The sequence below is a fragment of the Sporothrix schenckii genome (assembly GCF_000961545.1).
Source record: "Sporothrix schenckii 1099-18 chromosome Unknown Cont49, whole genome shotgun sequence".
Classification (NCBI taxonomy): domain Eukaryota; kingdom Fungi; phylum Ascomycota; class Sordariomycetes; order Ophiostomatales; family Ophiostomataceae; genus Sporothrix; species Sporothrix schenckii.
The window spans coordinates 1,754,884-1,771,449 of NW_015971150.1; the positions used below are offsets into that span (position 1 = coordinate 1,754,884).

The 16,566-nt window shown below is 51.0% G+C and overlaps 4 protein-coding genes across 4 annotated transcripts; 2 read left to right on the forward strand and 2 right to left on the reverse strand.

Moving 5' to 3' along the window:
• Positions 1-1,768: 1,768 nt before the first annotated feature.
• SPSK_05681 (uncharacterized protein) lies at positions 1,769-2,152 on the reverse strand (the record flags this gene model as incomplete). Its single annotated transcript, XM_016732422.1, has 1 exon — positions 1,769-2,152. One exon carries the CDS (start codon positions 2,150-2,152, stop codon positions 1,769-1,771), a length of 384 nt encoding a protein of 127 aa, XP_016583094.1.
• A 5,585-nt stretch (positions 2,153-7,737) lies between these two features.
• SPSK_05121 (uncharacterized protein) lies at positions 7,738-9,573 on the forward strand (the record flags this gene model as incomplete). The annotated part of the gene is made up of 2 exons (XM_016731871.1): positions 7,738-8,000; positions 8,094-9,573. 2 exons carry the CDS (start codon positions 7,738-7,740, stop codon positions 9,571-9,573), a joined length of 1,743 nt encoding a protein of 580 aa, XP_016583095.1.
• Positions 9,574-12,365: 2,792 nt separating this feature from the next.
• SPSK_05003 (uncharacterized protein) lies at positions 12,366-14,688 on the reverse strand (the record flags this gene model as incomplete). The annotated part of the gene is made up of 4 exons (XM_016731760.1): positions 12,366-13,171; positions 13,242-13,858; positions 13,929-14,205; positions 14,277-14,688. The coding sequence occupies 4 exons, from the start codon at positions 14,686-14,688 to the stop codon at positions 12,366-12,368; spliced, it is 2,112 nt and encodes a 703-aa protein (XP_016583096.1).
• Positions 14,689-15,878: 1,190 nt separating this feature from the next.
• On the forward strand, positions 15,879-16,406 carry SPSK_05619 (uncharacterized protein; the record flags this gene model as incomplete). Its single annotated transcript, XM_016732361.1, has 1 exon — positions 15,879-16,406. The coding sequence occupies one exon, from the start codon at positions 15,879-15,881 to the stop codon at positions 16,404-16,406; it is 528 nt and encodes a 175-aa protein (XP_016583097.1).
• Between the last annotated feature and the right edge of the window lie 160 nt (positions 16,407-16,566).

Genomic DNA, 16,566 nt, shown 5'->3' on the forward strand with positions numbered 1-16,566 from the left:
GGGGGTCTCGGCTCTGGGCGTCACAATGAGTTGCGTAAGTTACTAGGGGTCCTATTGGATGACCCCAGTATGACAAGGCTACCGTGAGCCTCTTCAAGAACACGAACTACCGGTGAAGCCAATGGAGGTAATTCTTATTGGCTATGGGGCAAGTTCTGAAATGCTCCTTATGTCGTAAATTTGCGCTTTGAGCCCCGTTTCTGCTCACAAAAAGCATCGCTTAACAGCCGGTAGCATCGAAGTCCTAATAGCGTCTTGATTGGTAATGGTAATGGAATCACAGGCAGTGACTTTCGGTGAAAAAGGTCATAGCTATTTGTTGAATGCTGGCATTCAGGGTGAACGACTTGGTCAACAAGTGTGGCCTAACAGGGCCATTAAGAGCGGACTGTGTGTATGCAGGTTACCGTAAATGTCACTGTGCGAACCCTGTCCTCTGGCATTGGCGGGTGACCCAGGCTCAAATTCAGTCTCATTAGGTATACCACAGCCCATGGCACGTACATCAAATTGCTTGGGTCGGCACTGATATGCAAGGCCCAGGTTGGGAGAGCAACCGACAGCTTCTTTAATGGTTGCCGACGTACATGAGATGGAACACAAAATATGCACAGGGCTGTCAACAGGCGCCTCGAGCACATCCTGGCGGTTGGTGGTTATGTGGTGTTCTATGCCACAGCCGTTGCCGATAGACAGCGTTGCGAGTGTATACACTGACTTCTTTTCTGTGTATGCTGTGCTCGAAAAGAAAGTGAGAGGAGAGCTAGGGATGGCCATCTAGATCATTTCTATTGTCTGTAGGTGGCACCTGCAAAGCCAGCAAGGATGTGTTGTATTTTCGTACTGACGACAGAGCCTCAAGGATCAACCGCGCAGATATTCTTCTCTCTTTTTTCTTTCCGTCAAAATCTTTCTTTGAAAGTTTGGGAATAGGGTCCTAGCTTTGTTAGAGTTTACTGGCAGTATGACGATGACCTCAGTGTGCGGTCATGACCTGACCCACCCCTCACGGCAGACGCTCTCCTTGGCACTGCTGTACAGCCCTGTATCCCTGACGCTTCCCCGGTTTTCATGGCATTCATACCACCACCATTCGGCCAAGGCGGCATTAGCCTGCAAAAGCGGTTCACCCGCTGTGTCAATGGGGAGCTAAAGCCGTGACAGAACATGCAGTGTTTGCAGAATATGCAACTCTAGGCGGCACCGAGTATGGGAAATCCTCCCAAGCAATTAACTCGCACATTTTTGGAGGTGCCCTGTGCCTTATCGTCTCAAAACGGCATAAGCACGGACGAGAACCGTAGAACGAGGAACAGACGAATGCAATGCGAGAGGGGAAAGTTACAAAAAGGGCAGTGTTCGACCAGTTCACGCAGGGCTTGAGCGTAGTGGTGCCGCGTCACGTCGCATTTTCAGTGTGGGCAGAACAGTCCGCGTGGTGGGGCGACGAACCAATGTTAGGGATTTTGCATCGATGTAGAAAAGTGGTGAGGAGCAAACCTAGGTCAAGGTGAAAAGAGCTTCAACTTTCTCTATGTACCGCAGCGTCAGTGACAGGTAACTTGCGGGCATGTTGATGAAGTTGTGTCCTGTCCTACGTGCCGTGGATAGTTCTGATGAGCTCGTTTGTTGCACCCGACCAGCTTATCTTGCCGGACTTTGCAATGTTTCGGGCCGGAAATTTCTGGAGGTGTATTTGTTGACGTTTGAGTATGAAGTTTTGTGGCATTCGTATTTGTTTCTTCCTTCCCCAACTGGAGACAGTTCGCTAGCGGTCCGCACCCTGGTCGCAGTCTTCATCGACCAAGCCATCTCCCGGCAGGGCGCACAGTCCTCGAACGTCGTGTTCAAGAGGCGCTTTGGACACGAATGGATCCTTTGCTGGCCGGCCACGGTCGGTTGTCGTCGGTCCTGTGACTGTCTTCTCAAACGGCAGCGAGCAAGGTAGATGTGGAGCAATGTCGTACAGAGCGACCCTATATGCCAGTCCGAAAGCTGTAATACTCGCCGGTTTTGCTCTCGGATGTCGATATGGCATGGGGGATTTCCAATCTGTCACACAAGCAACCGGAGTCGCAGTTGTCTCCGATGGAAAAGCTGCTTGTTGACTACTTGGCGCCGATCCTGGGATACTACTGAGGTAGGTCTCCATGATGACCGTCCAGGTGAGATACGAAGAAAAACTGACCACCAGACTGCCAAAGGTCGGGTTGCTTGGTTCGTGAGGGTCGTTGGATACGAGCATTGGAGATTGGTATTGCCCGAGGACATTTAATATGGTGTGAGAAACAAAGGCGGAAAGTAAAATTAAGTCGTCATGCTTCCGGGGACTAGGCATGGGAGTCGAGTGTCGATCTGCCTGTCGTTCGCGTATAATGCTAGAAACAACGTTTTGGCGATGACAAGAGACCAAGATGCGGTGAATCGCAATACAGGGTACGACATATTACAGACGGAAACATTTTGTCAAAACATATTGATCATGCGTTTTCCTACGAAAAGCTTGTGACCCTGTCTGGCGTTTGCTCTTTCCTCATTGTTCAGCGTTGGTTCACTTTTGTAGGGCCGATGTGACCGTAATGCGAACTACCAGGGCAAGAAAGACCAACAAGTGTGCACGAACCCTCTGCCGCCAAACCAACCAGTGCTTTCCATTTCTGGACCATTTTGTCTGCGGGGGAAGGCACTGTGATACTGATCCTCTCTCGCATGCCCACCGTCCATCGCGTACCAGGCTGGGAGCATAGGTGCAAATACAAAGTAAACGCTCCAGGGACCCCAGGCACCATTGGCTGCTTCCCGCTCCCAGCATTGTAACTGCCATTGCCGCCCGTGTTGCCCACACCATCGGGTTTGCTATGGTTCTATGTCGTTCCTCCCCTTTTCTGAATCTTCATCAGAGCCGCTCCTTCCTTCGAAGTCCCCAAATTTTTGTGCCGCTCTCCGTCACGGAAGCAACGACGGAACAGGACATTGGAGTAATTGCACGGCCATACTTCGTACATAAGCTGGCACGGGAGGTTGGCTGCACCAATACGACACGGAACGGCACCAGCAAGAGCGACAGGGGCGGTCGGCACTCAACAGGGGTAAACCAGTCGCAAAGATGTTGTGGTCCGTCTCCAGCACAGATCGCTCCTTCCGCACCCAGGCTGTCCCGGCCACCAGGAAAGCAAAGCGCCCCTTTCTTGCCACCAGCCAATCGTGCATCAAGCCACAATGGCACTGCGAAGCGGACAACAGAGAAACACAACACCAGTATCAATGGAGGCAGTCATAGCTTTCACACAAGCTCGCCAATGACACCGAACGGCGCCCACGTCTCCACCGCGGTGCATGTCTGTGCCCTGCTGCAACTTCACCGTGAACATTTACTGCAATCCAGGTTCGTTGCTAAAGCCCATGTGATGGGAGTTGCTTTTCCCCTTTCTATTCGCCTTTTGTCAGTTTGGCCATTGGTTTTCCTCTCAAGCCTTCACGTCGTATCTCTGAAATTTTGCTTCCCCAGACTCCATATTTCATGTCCAAACCGTGTGGGGCGACCAGTCCCAGCACGGAGAGGTGTTGCCACTCATTGCGGCGGTGTGCCAGAAATGGCAACTTGAGAACTTCTTTTCAGGACATAGTACCATTCGACCAAACTCATGAAATGTCGAGTCTGGGGCCAGTGGTCGGGCCAGCCACTGTTTGGCTGTCGCTCCCTCGTGCCTCTCTCCCGCCACGGGTGGCTTGGGACATTGGCTCATGCGCTCTTCAGGAGAGTTGGTATCACAGGCCAATAAACCGAAAGGAGCATCTCCGAGCTCAATACTCCTTGCTCCGCCGCCGTATGCTGCAGTGCTTCTGCTCACCAACGAGGTAAGGCATTACATTACATGGAGCAAAGCAAACTCAGACGAAAACAGCCTGTCATCTCCTTCGTGTACAAAAACGTTGAGAGGCTCTTCTCAACACAGCATGGCGAGCAATATGAGACATCGGAACGGGGTTCCACTCCACCTCCAGGATGAGTTCAATGCTCGGCTGACGGGCGCCACTTCCTGAGGAGGATGATGTGTCGACGCATTTAGCCTATGAAGAAAACTTGCAAGGATCTGCCAATGGCTGCTTGTCCCCAAGCAGTCATATTTCTCCTAAACGGCCCGTCTCACCCAACTGTCAGCAAGAAGCGTTTTGGTCCTGAACGTTTTGTGGAGGAAGTCGCATTCACCACCAATTTAAACTGACAGTGCTGCATTGCCTAACTATCTTCAACACAAAGAAAAAAAACCACCGACCTCCCAGACATACTAACCGTGCCACTTCGGAACGGCTTGTGGTGAATGTTCTATTCTGATCGCCGTGGTGTTCCGCCTCCTCCTGCCGCCAACAGCACAATGGCGTCGCTTGCCAATTTTGCATTACCAACATAAAGGCACAATCTCTTCCGTGCCTCACCAGCCCACAAGACACAAAAATGAAAGGATTCGCCAGATTTCTGCAAATCGTACCGGCTTCCCATAATCGCGTCGTCGTTGCTGGTCGGCATGGTTGGCCAAGTATGCCCAACACCAATAGCCTCGAGCTAAATTTCTTTGTCCACAGGTTCCAGCATCCTGTTTGTCTTGAAGACACCGGCTCGATGACACCCCTGGACGAGCATGCAACTGCGGCTATGCCTTGAACTCTCGCGCTCTTGGCCTATTTGTTTAGCACTGTTTGAAAGGCGAGGTGCTCTACGCCCTTCATTACCATGAGTAAATCTGGGCAGAGCCTGAGCGTTTGCTTTTGGAGAGGATAAGAGACTTGGGGTATTTGCTTGGCCGTTTCAATGCTTCTCACATGGCTTGACAAGGGTTTCATGTGGTGCAGAATTCATTGTGGACCTCCCGCCGATCTCTAACCCCTGTCTGAAGACGACACCCTCTTCTTGAGGAGCAGAATGATACCCACCTCCGCTGCACAAAAAGAAAGAAAACAAAAAAGAGGTAAAAAACCAGATGAGACAGACAATGGTGGAGAAAAAGTGGTGTCTAAGAACAAAGCAGCGAAGGACGTTCTCCGTTTCCTGACTCCACCAACCGGCATACGACGTCCGCTCCACTTGTACCTTTGGTCTTTCAACAGGCGCGGAATAAAGGTACGTGTACTTCAATAACCTCGAAACTTCGACAGAAAACAACAAGCTACACGCGAGCACACGTCGCCAGCACGCTTTGGCAATTACCGTGCGAAATATATACAGAAAAAACGGCCAATATTGCTTCTTTATCTGTCTCTTTGCCTTATCAGACCAGCCATGACGGTCCCCGCATACGGTTTTTGCTTGGCTTCAACCTAGTATTTCTGTCTCATTCTTCTAACTCGCTTTGATCGCGATGTCCACAGCAGGGTCTCCCGTCTGGCTCAGAATATATCAAGGCATGGGGCAAAAGAGAACTTCGCGAAGGCCTCGGCGACCCTTTGGCCCGTCCGTTGCCTTTGTCCTCAAAGTAGTTGCTTGATCGATTATGTGCGTCTTCAAGGGAGTATTTGCCGCCTTCGTCAAAAACACCTCCCGCACCCTGCGGGCCATGTCATAATAGCCGTGTTAAGCACTCGAGGCGCTCGACAAGGGACGAAGATGTTTGCTCTACTACGAGATGTGCGTCAGTAAGAACTTCTCACATTGGGATGCGCAGGTCTCTTCACCGCGGTCCCCACCCACAATTGGTTTTGACATGGAGTACACCTTTAGATTCCTGTCGGATTCCTCTCACCATTTCTGTCGCCCACAGCCTTTTTTTGCAACATAGTGTCCTCTCACACCCATCTGGGCCCGTTAATATTAATTTTCGCTTGCTTTTTGCATTTTGCATTTTACCGTCGCCCGCGTCGCACGCTTGCCCTGGTTTGCGTATGGTTTTGGAAAAATAACACCTGCTTGATATACTGTCGATGTTGCTTCTCAGTTTTCTGTCTCTATGCTTCTTTTCTTTGCCTCTTCCTTCTTCTCGTGTTGCTCTTTGACCTTGCTTTCGCCTGTTCCATCTCAATTTTCCCGTCGAGCTAAACGATGCGAAATGCTGTTCCTTCACTACCGGCCCGTCAAAGAATAGCCTTCGTCTCCAAATTCGTCTCACGTTCAAACACTGCCAACAACATCAGGCGCGTTGGAACCTATTTTGCCAAGCTGACGAGCCCTCGGATCTTTCTCCATCTCTGGCATCGTTTGTAATTTTGACGTTCACCACAGACGACACTACTTCGCCCGCCGCCTTTGCCTACGTCGTCTCATCACCGTGCGCCAGCATCTCCGTCTCTCTCTACTACTCCATAAGTGGCAACGGCCTGTTCATCACGCCGCTCACGCTCTTACACACTTTGTCCCCGGCTCGATATTCTATTATCACTGTCTCACCCTTGCCATACGCTTCGGCATCTGTCTGTCGCTTGGGCTTAAGCGCATAGACCCTGATCTGGCTCGGCTTCGACAGGGCAGGAGAACCTGCAGCATTGTAGGTACGTGAACATCCAGCCACACCTATGTACAAGTCTCCAGATACCATGAAACCCCCCGGTCCTCACAGACATCGGCCCTCCTTCCCAGCCCAGCCCAGATGTGCACGAATCATTTGCATGATGAACCCATCTCCTAGTTCGCGCAGAATGCCTGCGGAGTATTGTTTTCTGTTGCTTCTCTGTAAGGCGCAGGGGTATTCAGTCCAGAGGCGAACAGCCCCCTCCCTCCTTTCTCCACCCCAACTCCGTTCTCTTGCTGAAGTCAGAGGTTCCTTCTATCCTTCTACAACCCTCCTTTCTTGTTGGACCCTTGTCTCCTTCTCTTTGTATTTTTTTCCCTTTTCAGATTGCGCACGACGTGCTTCGTACGCTCAAGCATCTTCTTCTCACTCTTCCGTTGTTCTGTCTGTTGGCCAGTACTGTGCCTCGTTACTTACTCTCGTTTTTTCCCTTTGTCAGTGTTACGCCGGGCGCATCGTTGTCTGCGAGAGTGAAGGAGAAACAGTGTGCACGCTTCGAAGCTGTCGATCACAACCAAGACGCTCTGTTCTCGCCATTCCTCATGATCCCAGCGCTACGCCCCGACCGCCGCCGCTCTTTTCATTCTCTGGTCGTTTCAAAGTACTTGAAGACATCGGTGCCCTCACCGCAGAGTTAATTTTTGTTCCCTTCCTTTTGCAGTCTCATTCTCTGCTGCGATGATCAGCACCTGAACCAAGGTCTGACACCTCGGCTCCCCTGCGCCCAACACCAAACATCACCACCGCATTTTATATCAAAGTGTTCAGCGTGTTTGCATATTACATACTGAACATACACGGCACCAACCGTCCCCTGAGTGGAAGTTACTGTTCCCAGAGATACGTATCTCCGCAGATTCCGACTCATGAGGAATATCCGCATCACTGCACTGCTCCCACTCCTGCAAAGGATACCTTTACCACACACTACGCCTTGAGGATAAGGGGCTCGTTTCGTTGCTTTTTGGTAGATCCGACCCACGGCAGCACACTCCTCTATAATACAGCAGGAGCATCCTCTTCACCCACGGCTCCCATTCGAGATCGCCCAGGCCAAGTCGATTACTTTCTTCTTCCTCTTTTGCTTTTTCTCTCTTATTCTTCTCACTTATTCTTGTTTTACTTATTCCTTCAGTTTATTCCTATTTCTTGTTTCTTTCTCTTATTTCTTTTCTTGCCCACGTTCTACACTCACTTAACAAGACTCCTCTACTGGCTTCACTCCTCACCGCCCATCATGGATGCCGCCGACCTGAGCGACGACACGCTCAACAGCTTCGCCATTGTGGAGCGTGTGGGCTCTGTTCTTTCTCTCCTCGGATGCCTTGTCGTCATCGGTACATTCAGTGCTTCAAAGTCATTCCACAAGCCTATCAACCGCCTTGTATTCTATGCCTCGTTTGGCAACATGATGACCAACGTGGCAACATTAATGGCTCGATCATATCTAAGTGATGTTTTATCACCTGGTTGCCAGTTTCAAGCCTTCCTGATTCAAATGTAAGTGCTGGAAAAAAGAGAAAAAGTGAACAGAAATCAAAAAGAGATCAAACGAAACAGGAAGAGATGAAAGAAGAGACTAACACAATAAAGGTTCATGCCGGCGGATGCGTTCTGGACTTTGGCCATGGCCGTCAACGTCTACCTAACCTTTTACTACAAGTTTGACGCTCAGAAGCTGCGGCGCATGGAAATCCCATACCTCATCTGTTGCTACGGCATTCCATTTATCGTGGCACTCACCTTTGTTTTCGTCACCAACGACAGACAGGGTCGCATGTACGGCAACGCCACGCTTTGGTGCTGGATCAGCTCCGAGTGGGATATCTGGCGCATTGCCATGTTTTACGGCCCCGTCTGGGTTGTCATTCTCATCACCATTTTCATCTACATCCGCGCCGGGCGTGAAATCTACAAGAAACACAAGCAGCTGCGCAACTTTCACTACAGCAGCCACCACGAGCCCGAGCCACTCCCGCCGATGGACGACCTGTACAGCTCCAGCAAGACCACTGAAGTGTATGTCACAACCGAGATTGTCAATACCCAACATGACCCTGTTATCGACCTGGCGCCTCTCGGCCGCCGCAACTCAGGTGCTGCCAATATGAACAAGGCTGCCGCCCCTGCACCGCCCCAGCCCTCCGCCCCTGCCAACAATGGACGCCCTCCTGTCGGAAACGCTGCCTACTCCGTGACGATATCGTCAAACAAACGCCCGGTTAGCGTTGCCAACGGCAACAACCGCGAATCCTACAGCGAAGGCGACACCGGTCTTCCCGTCCAGGACCAGAGCGGAGACCGCAGTGGTGTCCCCAGAGCGATTCCCATGGAGCCCAACACGTACACTCTGAAGCAAATGATGTCGGCAGACCGCACCACCACCTCTGCATCAGCCGTCGGACCAACCGTTGTGGGTGTCTCAGCCGGCCCGCGCAACCCACCCAACCAGCGTCTCCGCCGCCGTGCCGCCTATGAAGCCAACACGGCCGCCTGGTCATACACCAAGTGCGCCATTCTGTTCTTTACGGCGATGCTGGTGACTTGGATCCCTTCCAGTGCCAACCGTGTGTTCTCCGTTGTCCATGTCAACAAGGTGTCCGTCCCGCTGGAGTACATGAGCTCCTTCGTGCTTCCGCTGCAGGGCTTCTGGAACGCCATCATCTACCTTGTCACATCGTGGAAGGCGGTCCAGACACTGTGGAGCGATGCTTTGGACTTTACGCTGCCGTGGCAGTCCAGGAGCAAGCGCCGCGAACAGCAGACCCGCCACAACCGCCAGAGCCAGCACGCCGGCTCCTATCAGCGCCAGAGCAGCCTCGGCGGCCCGTCGTCCGACAGCAACGGACAAGGCGACAACGGGCGTTCCAGACCTATTATGATGAATACGACCAAGGGGCTTTCGGGCAAGAATGGCGCCTTCCACCACCACATTGACTCGCCGGCTGGCAGCAGCAGCAACAACAGCGACGAGATGCTGGACCAGATGGTGGGCGGCCGCCATGCCGGATCCAAAGCAGAAAAGAACTACGAGACCGAAAGTGTTACCGAGTTGGCAATCCACCGGCCGTGAAAACCGCCACTTCTAAGAGGATCTACCTTCAGTCGGTCTTGAGGATGGGCCAACGTCCGTTTGTATTATGATTGTTTTTCTATGGGCCCTCTGCTTTCGTCTCCTTTTTTTATTTCTTTTTTCTCGCATTGTACGATCACTTCCAAAAAGGTACAATGGGAATGCACGGCGTGGGGCTTCTTCTTTTTTTTCCCGTCTTTACCTGGGCCTGTATTGACCACCTTTTGGTTTCTACCTGTTGGTTTCTTTTTGGTTTGACTTCATGTTCATTACGCTCTTTTTGTTTACGTTTTGGTGCAGCTGATGGACCACCACTATTCCGTCTAGGCGACAGGACTAGTGTACGGCCTTGGTGCGATGGGATGGACATTTTACCATATCACGCCGACTACTTTTACTGGACTTTTGTTATGTCTTCTTGTTACTTTTATATTTGGGTCGCGCGGCCTCAAGCCGCAACCGTCAGTCTTTCCTTACTCTTTTCCCTGTACATACTATACCCCTATTCCAATGTCGCCTCCCAAATCGAACAGAGTTTTTCAAGCGTCTCCTGCTAATTCTCTTTTGCCTCCACACAATGTATGTACAGAGTTTTTCTCCATGCACGATGTACAAGTACGACGTAATACTCCGTATATTGCTGTCCATACTAAATTCAAGTCCCGGCCGATCTTGTACTCCATAGTTCTTTTCGGCCCCAACCACTTTTTCGAGTACTCTGCCCCGGACAGCGTTGCATCGAACTCGACCTGGCCGCCCAACGGCCAACCGGGCCTTCTTGTCCTCCTGTCTTCGTGCTCTTCCAGGCTCCTCCGACGTAAGCTTGCAGGGGCACGGCAGTCCCCTTGTACTGGGCCCTCTGTTTTGTCAGTCCTTTTTGTTACATCGGTCTTTCCACCCCGAACCGCCGAAAACAATGCCGTTTTCTTGATTTCCTCTTTTTTTTTAATCTTCGTAAGGCGTGACAGTTGTTGCAAAATTAACAAGAACAGAAATATTTTATATTCTCCGATTCCATACCAAAATATCCCAACATCCTCACGACACAATCGCAAGACCTGTCGATCGACCCCTCTCTCACAAGACTTTTGCCCACAAGAGGATAGACACAAACACTCCCGTACGCACACAGCTATTCCTTTGTATATTTCCCATGACCCACTGAGACACGTACTGCCAAAAGAGGAGGCAACGTGCGCTCAGTGTGCATAATTAAAAGACCCCCTGAAAGCAAGAGCGATATCGTACAAAAAAACCGCAGAACCTCCTTGGGCGTACACGAGTCGCTCACTGTCTCGGCCAGGAACCCGTCCAACATATTTCTGCGAGCTTTGAGAGGCGTTTTTTATACTTTTGCCTAATTATCGTGAACCGCAAGCGCCTTGGCGGCCTTACAGCTCAATAGTCTCTAGTGACCTCCTTCAACGTTTTTTGATTGTTCTCCACCCACCCCGGATTCCATCTCCAAAAAGAAACTATCGTATTTAATACGCAAAAACCATTCTATTCGGGCTTAGGCCCTCGCCTTGGGGGCCCATTTCCCGGTTGGCTGGGCCGACGGAACGTCCAAGTATGGGTGGCCGCCTGAAGAAGAAAGCACCGAATGAGGTCTTACAATGAAAACCACTGCTTTGGAATTGAACGAAAAAAGTGATCTAACGCGAAAACAAGCGCCTTCCCCGCGTGCGTATATGCCAGTTTGGGAAAAGAAAATCATAGACAAGCCTTTCTTCTCGCACATCGTAGTCCGTCGTCAGTTTTGTGGAGCCGCGTCAGTCGAAAAAAGGCACTGTTTTGTTTTTCCAGTACGTTGTAAGTACGACATGCTTGTGCCCTCTATAACACACACTCCTATTGAGCTTTCAGCAGTATGAAATGGAATTGCTTCAAAATGATCGATGGAAATGGAAATGGAAATGCTTAGAAATAACATGCAAATGCAAGATGATGAAAGGAGACAAACATACGATATCATGTCAAGCAATCCAATGCTGTCCGTCCTTTCTTCCGGCTAGAAACGGCTTGGTAGGATAGTCGTTGATGTCTTTCAGATTACGATGTACAGTTCGTAGGAGTAGGTACGATGTACTTCGTATGTGGGATTGAACGCATCTCTCTTCCCACTTCAAGTCTAAGTCACGTCCAGTAAAGACCTACTTACTCCTAAGTCGCCGACAGTATGTGTGGGGTAGTAATTACTCCGTTATGTCGTAGTCCTTCTGCACAAATGGAGTCGTCGCCGGGCGTCGCATTGCCCCTGACTATCACATACCTTGCCCCAATATTTTACTGGCTTTAAGTGAGTACTCTGTGTCTGACACTCTGACGAAAACACACCAGCAGTTGCAGAGCAGCGAGGCGTATCACATAGGCTCGACCGGATCTTTATCCAAGTGCATTCCATGTTCCCTGTATGGCGTACAATACCTGGCGAAAGTAATTTTTCGCGACGTGTCTATTTCGTCTCAGGCAGTAAATATGTCGTACGGAGGAACTGTTTGCTTATATTTTCGTTTGAGTTATAGATCCAGTTGCCTGTCAGTATGCTCCTAGAGGCCCTGCCTCTATTCCAGATGGCATTTTGTGTTCGGCCAGGGGCTTGTAGATTGTGGTATTACATTATTACTCCAGACATAAAGTAGATGAAAATGGAAACATGAAAGAAAGAAACATAGCTCCGTGCCCTAAATGAGAACAAAGCAGAAACGCCAGTACGAACGGTAAAAAGAAGACCAGCACAAGGCAGAAAATGGGCAAGTAATTAACCGGACGCACCGTCTCTAACTCACCACTCACAGCTGACTCGCAACATACCTTTCCTTCTTCACAGCATCCACGATGTGATACTCCCACACCGTCTCCAGCCGGAGGCATTCTTCACGACAGGCCTCATCCTCCCACCACCACTTGTTCGCCGTGACATACGGCCCCCAGATTTCTTGCCACAGCTTCTGGCCCACGAGACTTTGTAAGCGGCGTGGGTTTTTCGGTGGTGCGTCTGGCGCGGATAGTTCCGATGGCAGTTCTGACAGGTCTTCTGGAACGATCGGTGACTCTTGTGATGCCTGCTCTTGTGGCTGTGGTGGCGGTTGTTGTGGTTCTTGCGTCTCCTCCTGGTTTTTCCTCCTTTCTTCTTCCTTGAATACAGCTGAAAACGGGCAGACAACTTTAGAACCGGCACCGAGCTGAAAATGTGCGTCTCGCAACCATGTTGGAAACAGTCGCGTGGGACTCGTGCAGCGGAACTGCCGCTCCAAATTCAACAGCAAGTGCTCGTCGAGCCAGGCTTGCAGCCGTGGGCCGGTGGCGCTGCGTGCAGGAGTCGGGTCGATGAGGAGCAAGTGCAAGGTACCCTGTGGCGTGAGCGCCCGGTGCATATTGCGTAGAACGAGCGGGATGTCGCTGGCGGACACCAGGGCTGGCAGTGGTTGGACGTAGATGTCGGAGAAGGCCAGGGGCGAAGCGGACAGTGACGTGCACGAGAAGGCGGGAGACAACACGGGCACGACGTTGGGAAACAGGTTGTTGGAGAGCGGACTTGGCGACATGTGGTGGACAAGAGTGCCGGCGTTGAGAGCGGCAATGTATGATGCCGTAGCTATTACGGTTGTTCAGTATGACGTACAGTATTGGCTGACTCGAAACAGACGCTGCTAAGTGATACTCACCTTGGGTCTCAAAGAAGGCGAGGATACGGCGATCAATGTTCGTCACCGGAATACCCGCATCCGGCGCGGGATTGATGCTATACAAGGCCGATAACAGCCAACGTTTCCGGTCCATCTCAAGCGCCTTGTAAAGGGCTGCATCTGCCCATGTGCCCCATTGTTCGGTCAGCCGTTTCCAGAATGTCTCCGAGTCAGCCGAGGCCATTTTTTGGATCTCTTTTTGTATACCGGATAGACTCAGCGACAGCGATGTCAACCTGTCGTCCTCCTGTGCTGCGACGCTGGACGGGCTTGTTTCTTCTGTGGCAGCCCTGGAGGAGGAGCGGATAGTATTGGACGGGGATTTCGGTGACCGTGGCGTTTTGATGCCAACTTTGAGAGGTGTCGGAAGGCTGATGCTAGGTAGGCTCTTATTTTCCCATGATGATCTAGCATTCCAGGATGTTGCTGAATTTCGAACGGAGAGCGGCCGGATGTCAGGCATGTCGGGTGTACCAAAGGACTCAATTGGCTTGCCCAATGTGTGACGGGCCTGCAACTTCAGGTCGGGAGGATTCACCCGCTTCTTCTTTCGACGAGACGATGCTAAGCTCGACGGTGTAAGTGGTGATTTCGATCTGTATGTATGGATTAGTATAGTTGATATCGAACTTTTACCAGGGCCATTATATAAGTTTTGTATCTTACGGTTTCTGTGGCGATGCCATCGGTGTAAGCGGTGGAGCATGAGGTAGCAGAGCCTCGTCTCTATCATTGTCTAAACCTCGGGAGCTTGGTGTGCTCACTTCCTGACTGCCGTCAATGCGTAGTCGCAGAACTGTTTGTACAATATCACTCCCTGTGGTTTTTATTGACGTTGTTTTCTTGCCGTTCTGAGTTCTGAGTTCAAGCTCCATTTCCTCATCAACTGATAGCATCGTAGCGAGTGAGTTAGGAATGGTCCATTTGGACAAGATTGAATCAACTAGAAGCGATTAGTATAGGTAGTCGCGTAATAATAGTCTTCTTCTTCTTTCGATGTCGTTGGCCTCTTACCGTCAAGCGATGACCTGTTCTGTGAGCTGCTCTGCTGACCGCTGGCAATGCTTCCGGTACCGTCGCCACTGCTGTCTCTATACTGCACCGAAGCAGACCGGCCCAGACTTGATGCAAGGCTCGGTGGTGCCAGTACGGAGTCTCGATTGCCGGCCGTATCGCTAAGTCCGGAAAGTCGTGAGCTCGTAGATACCGACGGCGCGTCTTGCTTTAGCCTCTTCTTCTTGAAGCGGATGGACTCTAGAAAGCTCTGCGGCTTCCTGTTGCGAAGTGACGAGGTCTCTGTTTCCGCCGGTGCTGTTGAGCGGCCGCCGCTGCTACATGTGTCTCTTTGCTCCTTCTCCTTCTCCTTTCGTGCCTTTCTCTGGCCGACCAGCTCCCGGTTGGGGTTTGCCCATACCACATCGAACATGGTCGATATGTCGCCCCTGTTGTATTTGTCGTCTGCTGTATGTGGGGTAAACAAAAGGAAAATCGCCGTCGAAGGTATGTTACCGGTACCGATGGAGGAGGAGGTTGGATGGTGGATAAGCAGCGTTGGTGATCGATGACTTCAAAGAGAGAGGATGTGATATTGGTGGGTGAAGGGAGAATTTCCAGGCTTCCTTGTCAGTAAGCGAAGGAGAAGTAAGATACAAGGCATTGAGGCCGAGGCAGAGAAATGGGTGATAGGGAGATGCGTAAACCAAGCGAAAGAAGAGAGGGAATAGGAAGAGTGACTGAAATCTAATTAGAACATCCGAATAGCAACGTGCGTAATGCGTGTAACCGCCTGCATTCTAGGCTTCGTTTTGGTCTGTCAAGAAGCAGTCCAACGGCGTACCAAGACCGCCTATTTCGAGTCAAAACGCACCGTTTTTTCTTGGGTTGATACAGAGAGACAGAGAGACCGAGATCCTGTCCGTGGCTGCATATGTCTCCGACCATTCGAGAAAGCAGCCACCCGAAACCACAGTTCGAAAAGAAGAGGAACAGGAGAATGGAAACTGCAGAATGATGCTGACTGCGGGCGCGCCACTTGAGGGCAACATAAATAAACCAATGTAGAAAAAGTGCGAGGATCGCAATGGTCAGGAAGTCAGGAGTTGTCTTCCATCGGGGAGTGAAAGAAGTTAAGGCAGAAAGACGAGACGACGAAGGAAAATGTCCCGCCAACAGGATACAATCTGGGCATTGGACCGGCGTGCTCGACAAGCAGGTGTCTGCGACACGTTTTTACTCCTCTGATCCAGGGAAGAGAGCGTATGGAGTTGACAGCGGTCGCGAGATGACGGGGAAGGGGAACGAAAGGGCAGACGAGCCCGATGTACGACCATGGCTTAACTGCTCTTGGGGATTGTGCAAGGAAAGAGGGCTCGCAAGAAGGGGAAAACAAGCGACGTGAAAGATCAGACTAAAGCAAATCACAAAACTTTAAAAACAAAATCTGTTCCAAAAGCAACAAGAATGAAAGGGTTCAGGTTGGAGGCCAAAAAGGTGAGAAGAAGGTGAGGTGGGTCTGAGTCGGAAGTGAGAAACAATGTCGACGAATTCCAAAGTCACGACGATTGCAACCAACAAGTTCACAGAAACACCGGAAGGAGCAGTTTCCACGAGGATAAAATGAGCCAGGAGCTACCGCATGGCTCGCTCGCACCTTCCTGCGTGTCGTCTGAACACAAAGGCAAAATACTTCGTGGCAAGAGCCATCGACGCGTGCTCCTGCCCGTCCGAGAAGCAACAGAAAAAGAGAAGGAGCGCTTCTTTCGCGTCGCCAAACCGACCACCCAAAGACAAAGTCTTCAGAACTTCCGTGTCTCAACTCTCACACCATACCGCGAGCCGACACAAGCACCCACGATGTCGAATAGCCCTCTGCTCGACATTATCCTCCTCCCTGTCGTACACACGCCATCCGAACGCAGTACTACAACGAGGCAAATTCGTACAATAGGAGCTGAAAGCCAAAGTTCATACCAGTCTCCAGCAGCGACACATGGACTAGAAATGCATGCTTTCTTGCACGAAATGAAGTTCGTAGCTCGCTGGCCGACACTGGCCAGCCTCCCCAAGTTGTTTACTCACCCCTTTCTGCATCAAGACAGCCTAGCTTTCTTTGGCCTGACCATGGCCCTCGACAGGCACATCTAATTACTTCAGTTCGTGCCAACCGTGCCAAAATAGTCCCTTCAGTGTTCTAGATGCAGCTTTAGCGATTTATCTTTACCAGTCGACACTGCGCCACAGCCCCTCGTCAAACCATATGGGTCCCCCCGAGCGACGGTGCCACGGTTGCAGCCGGATCGCACGC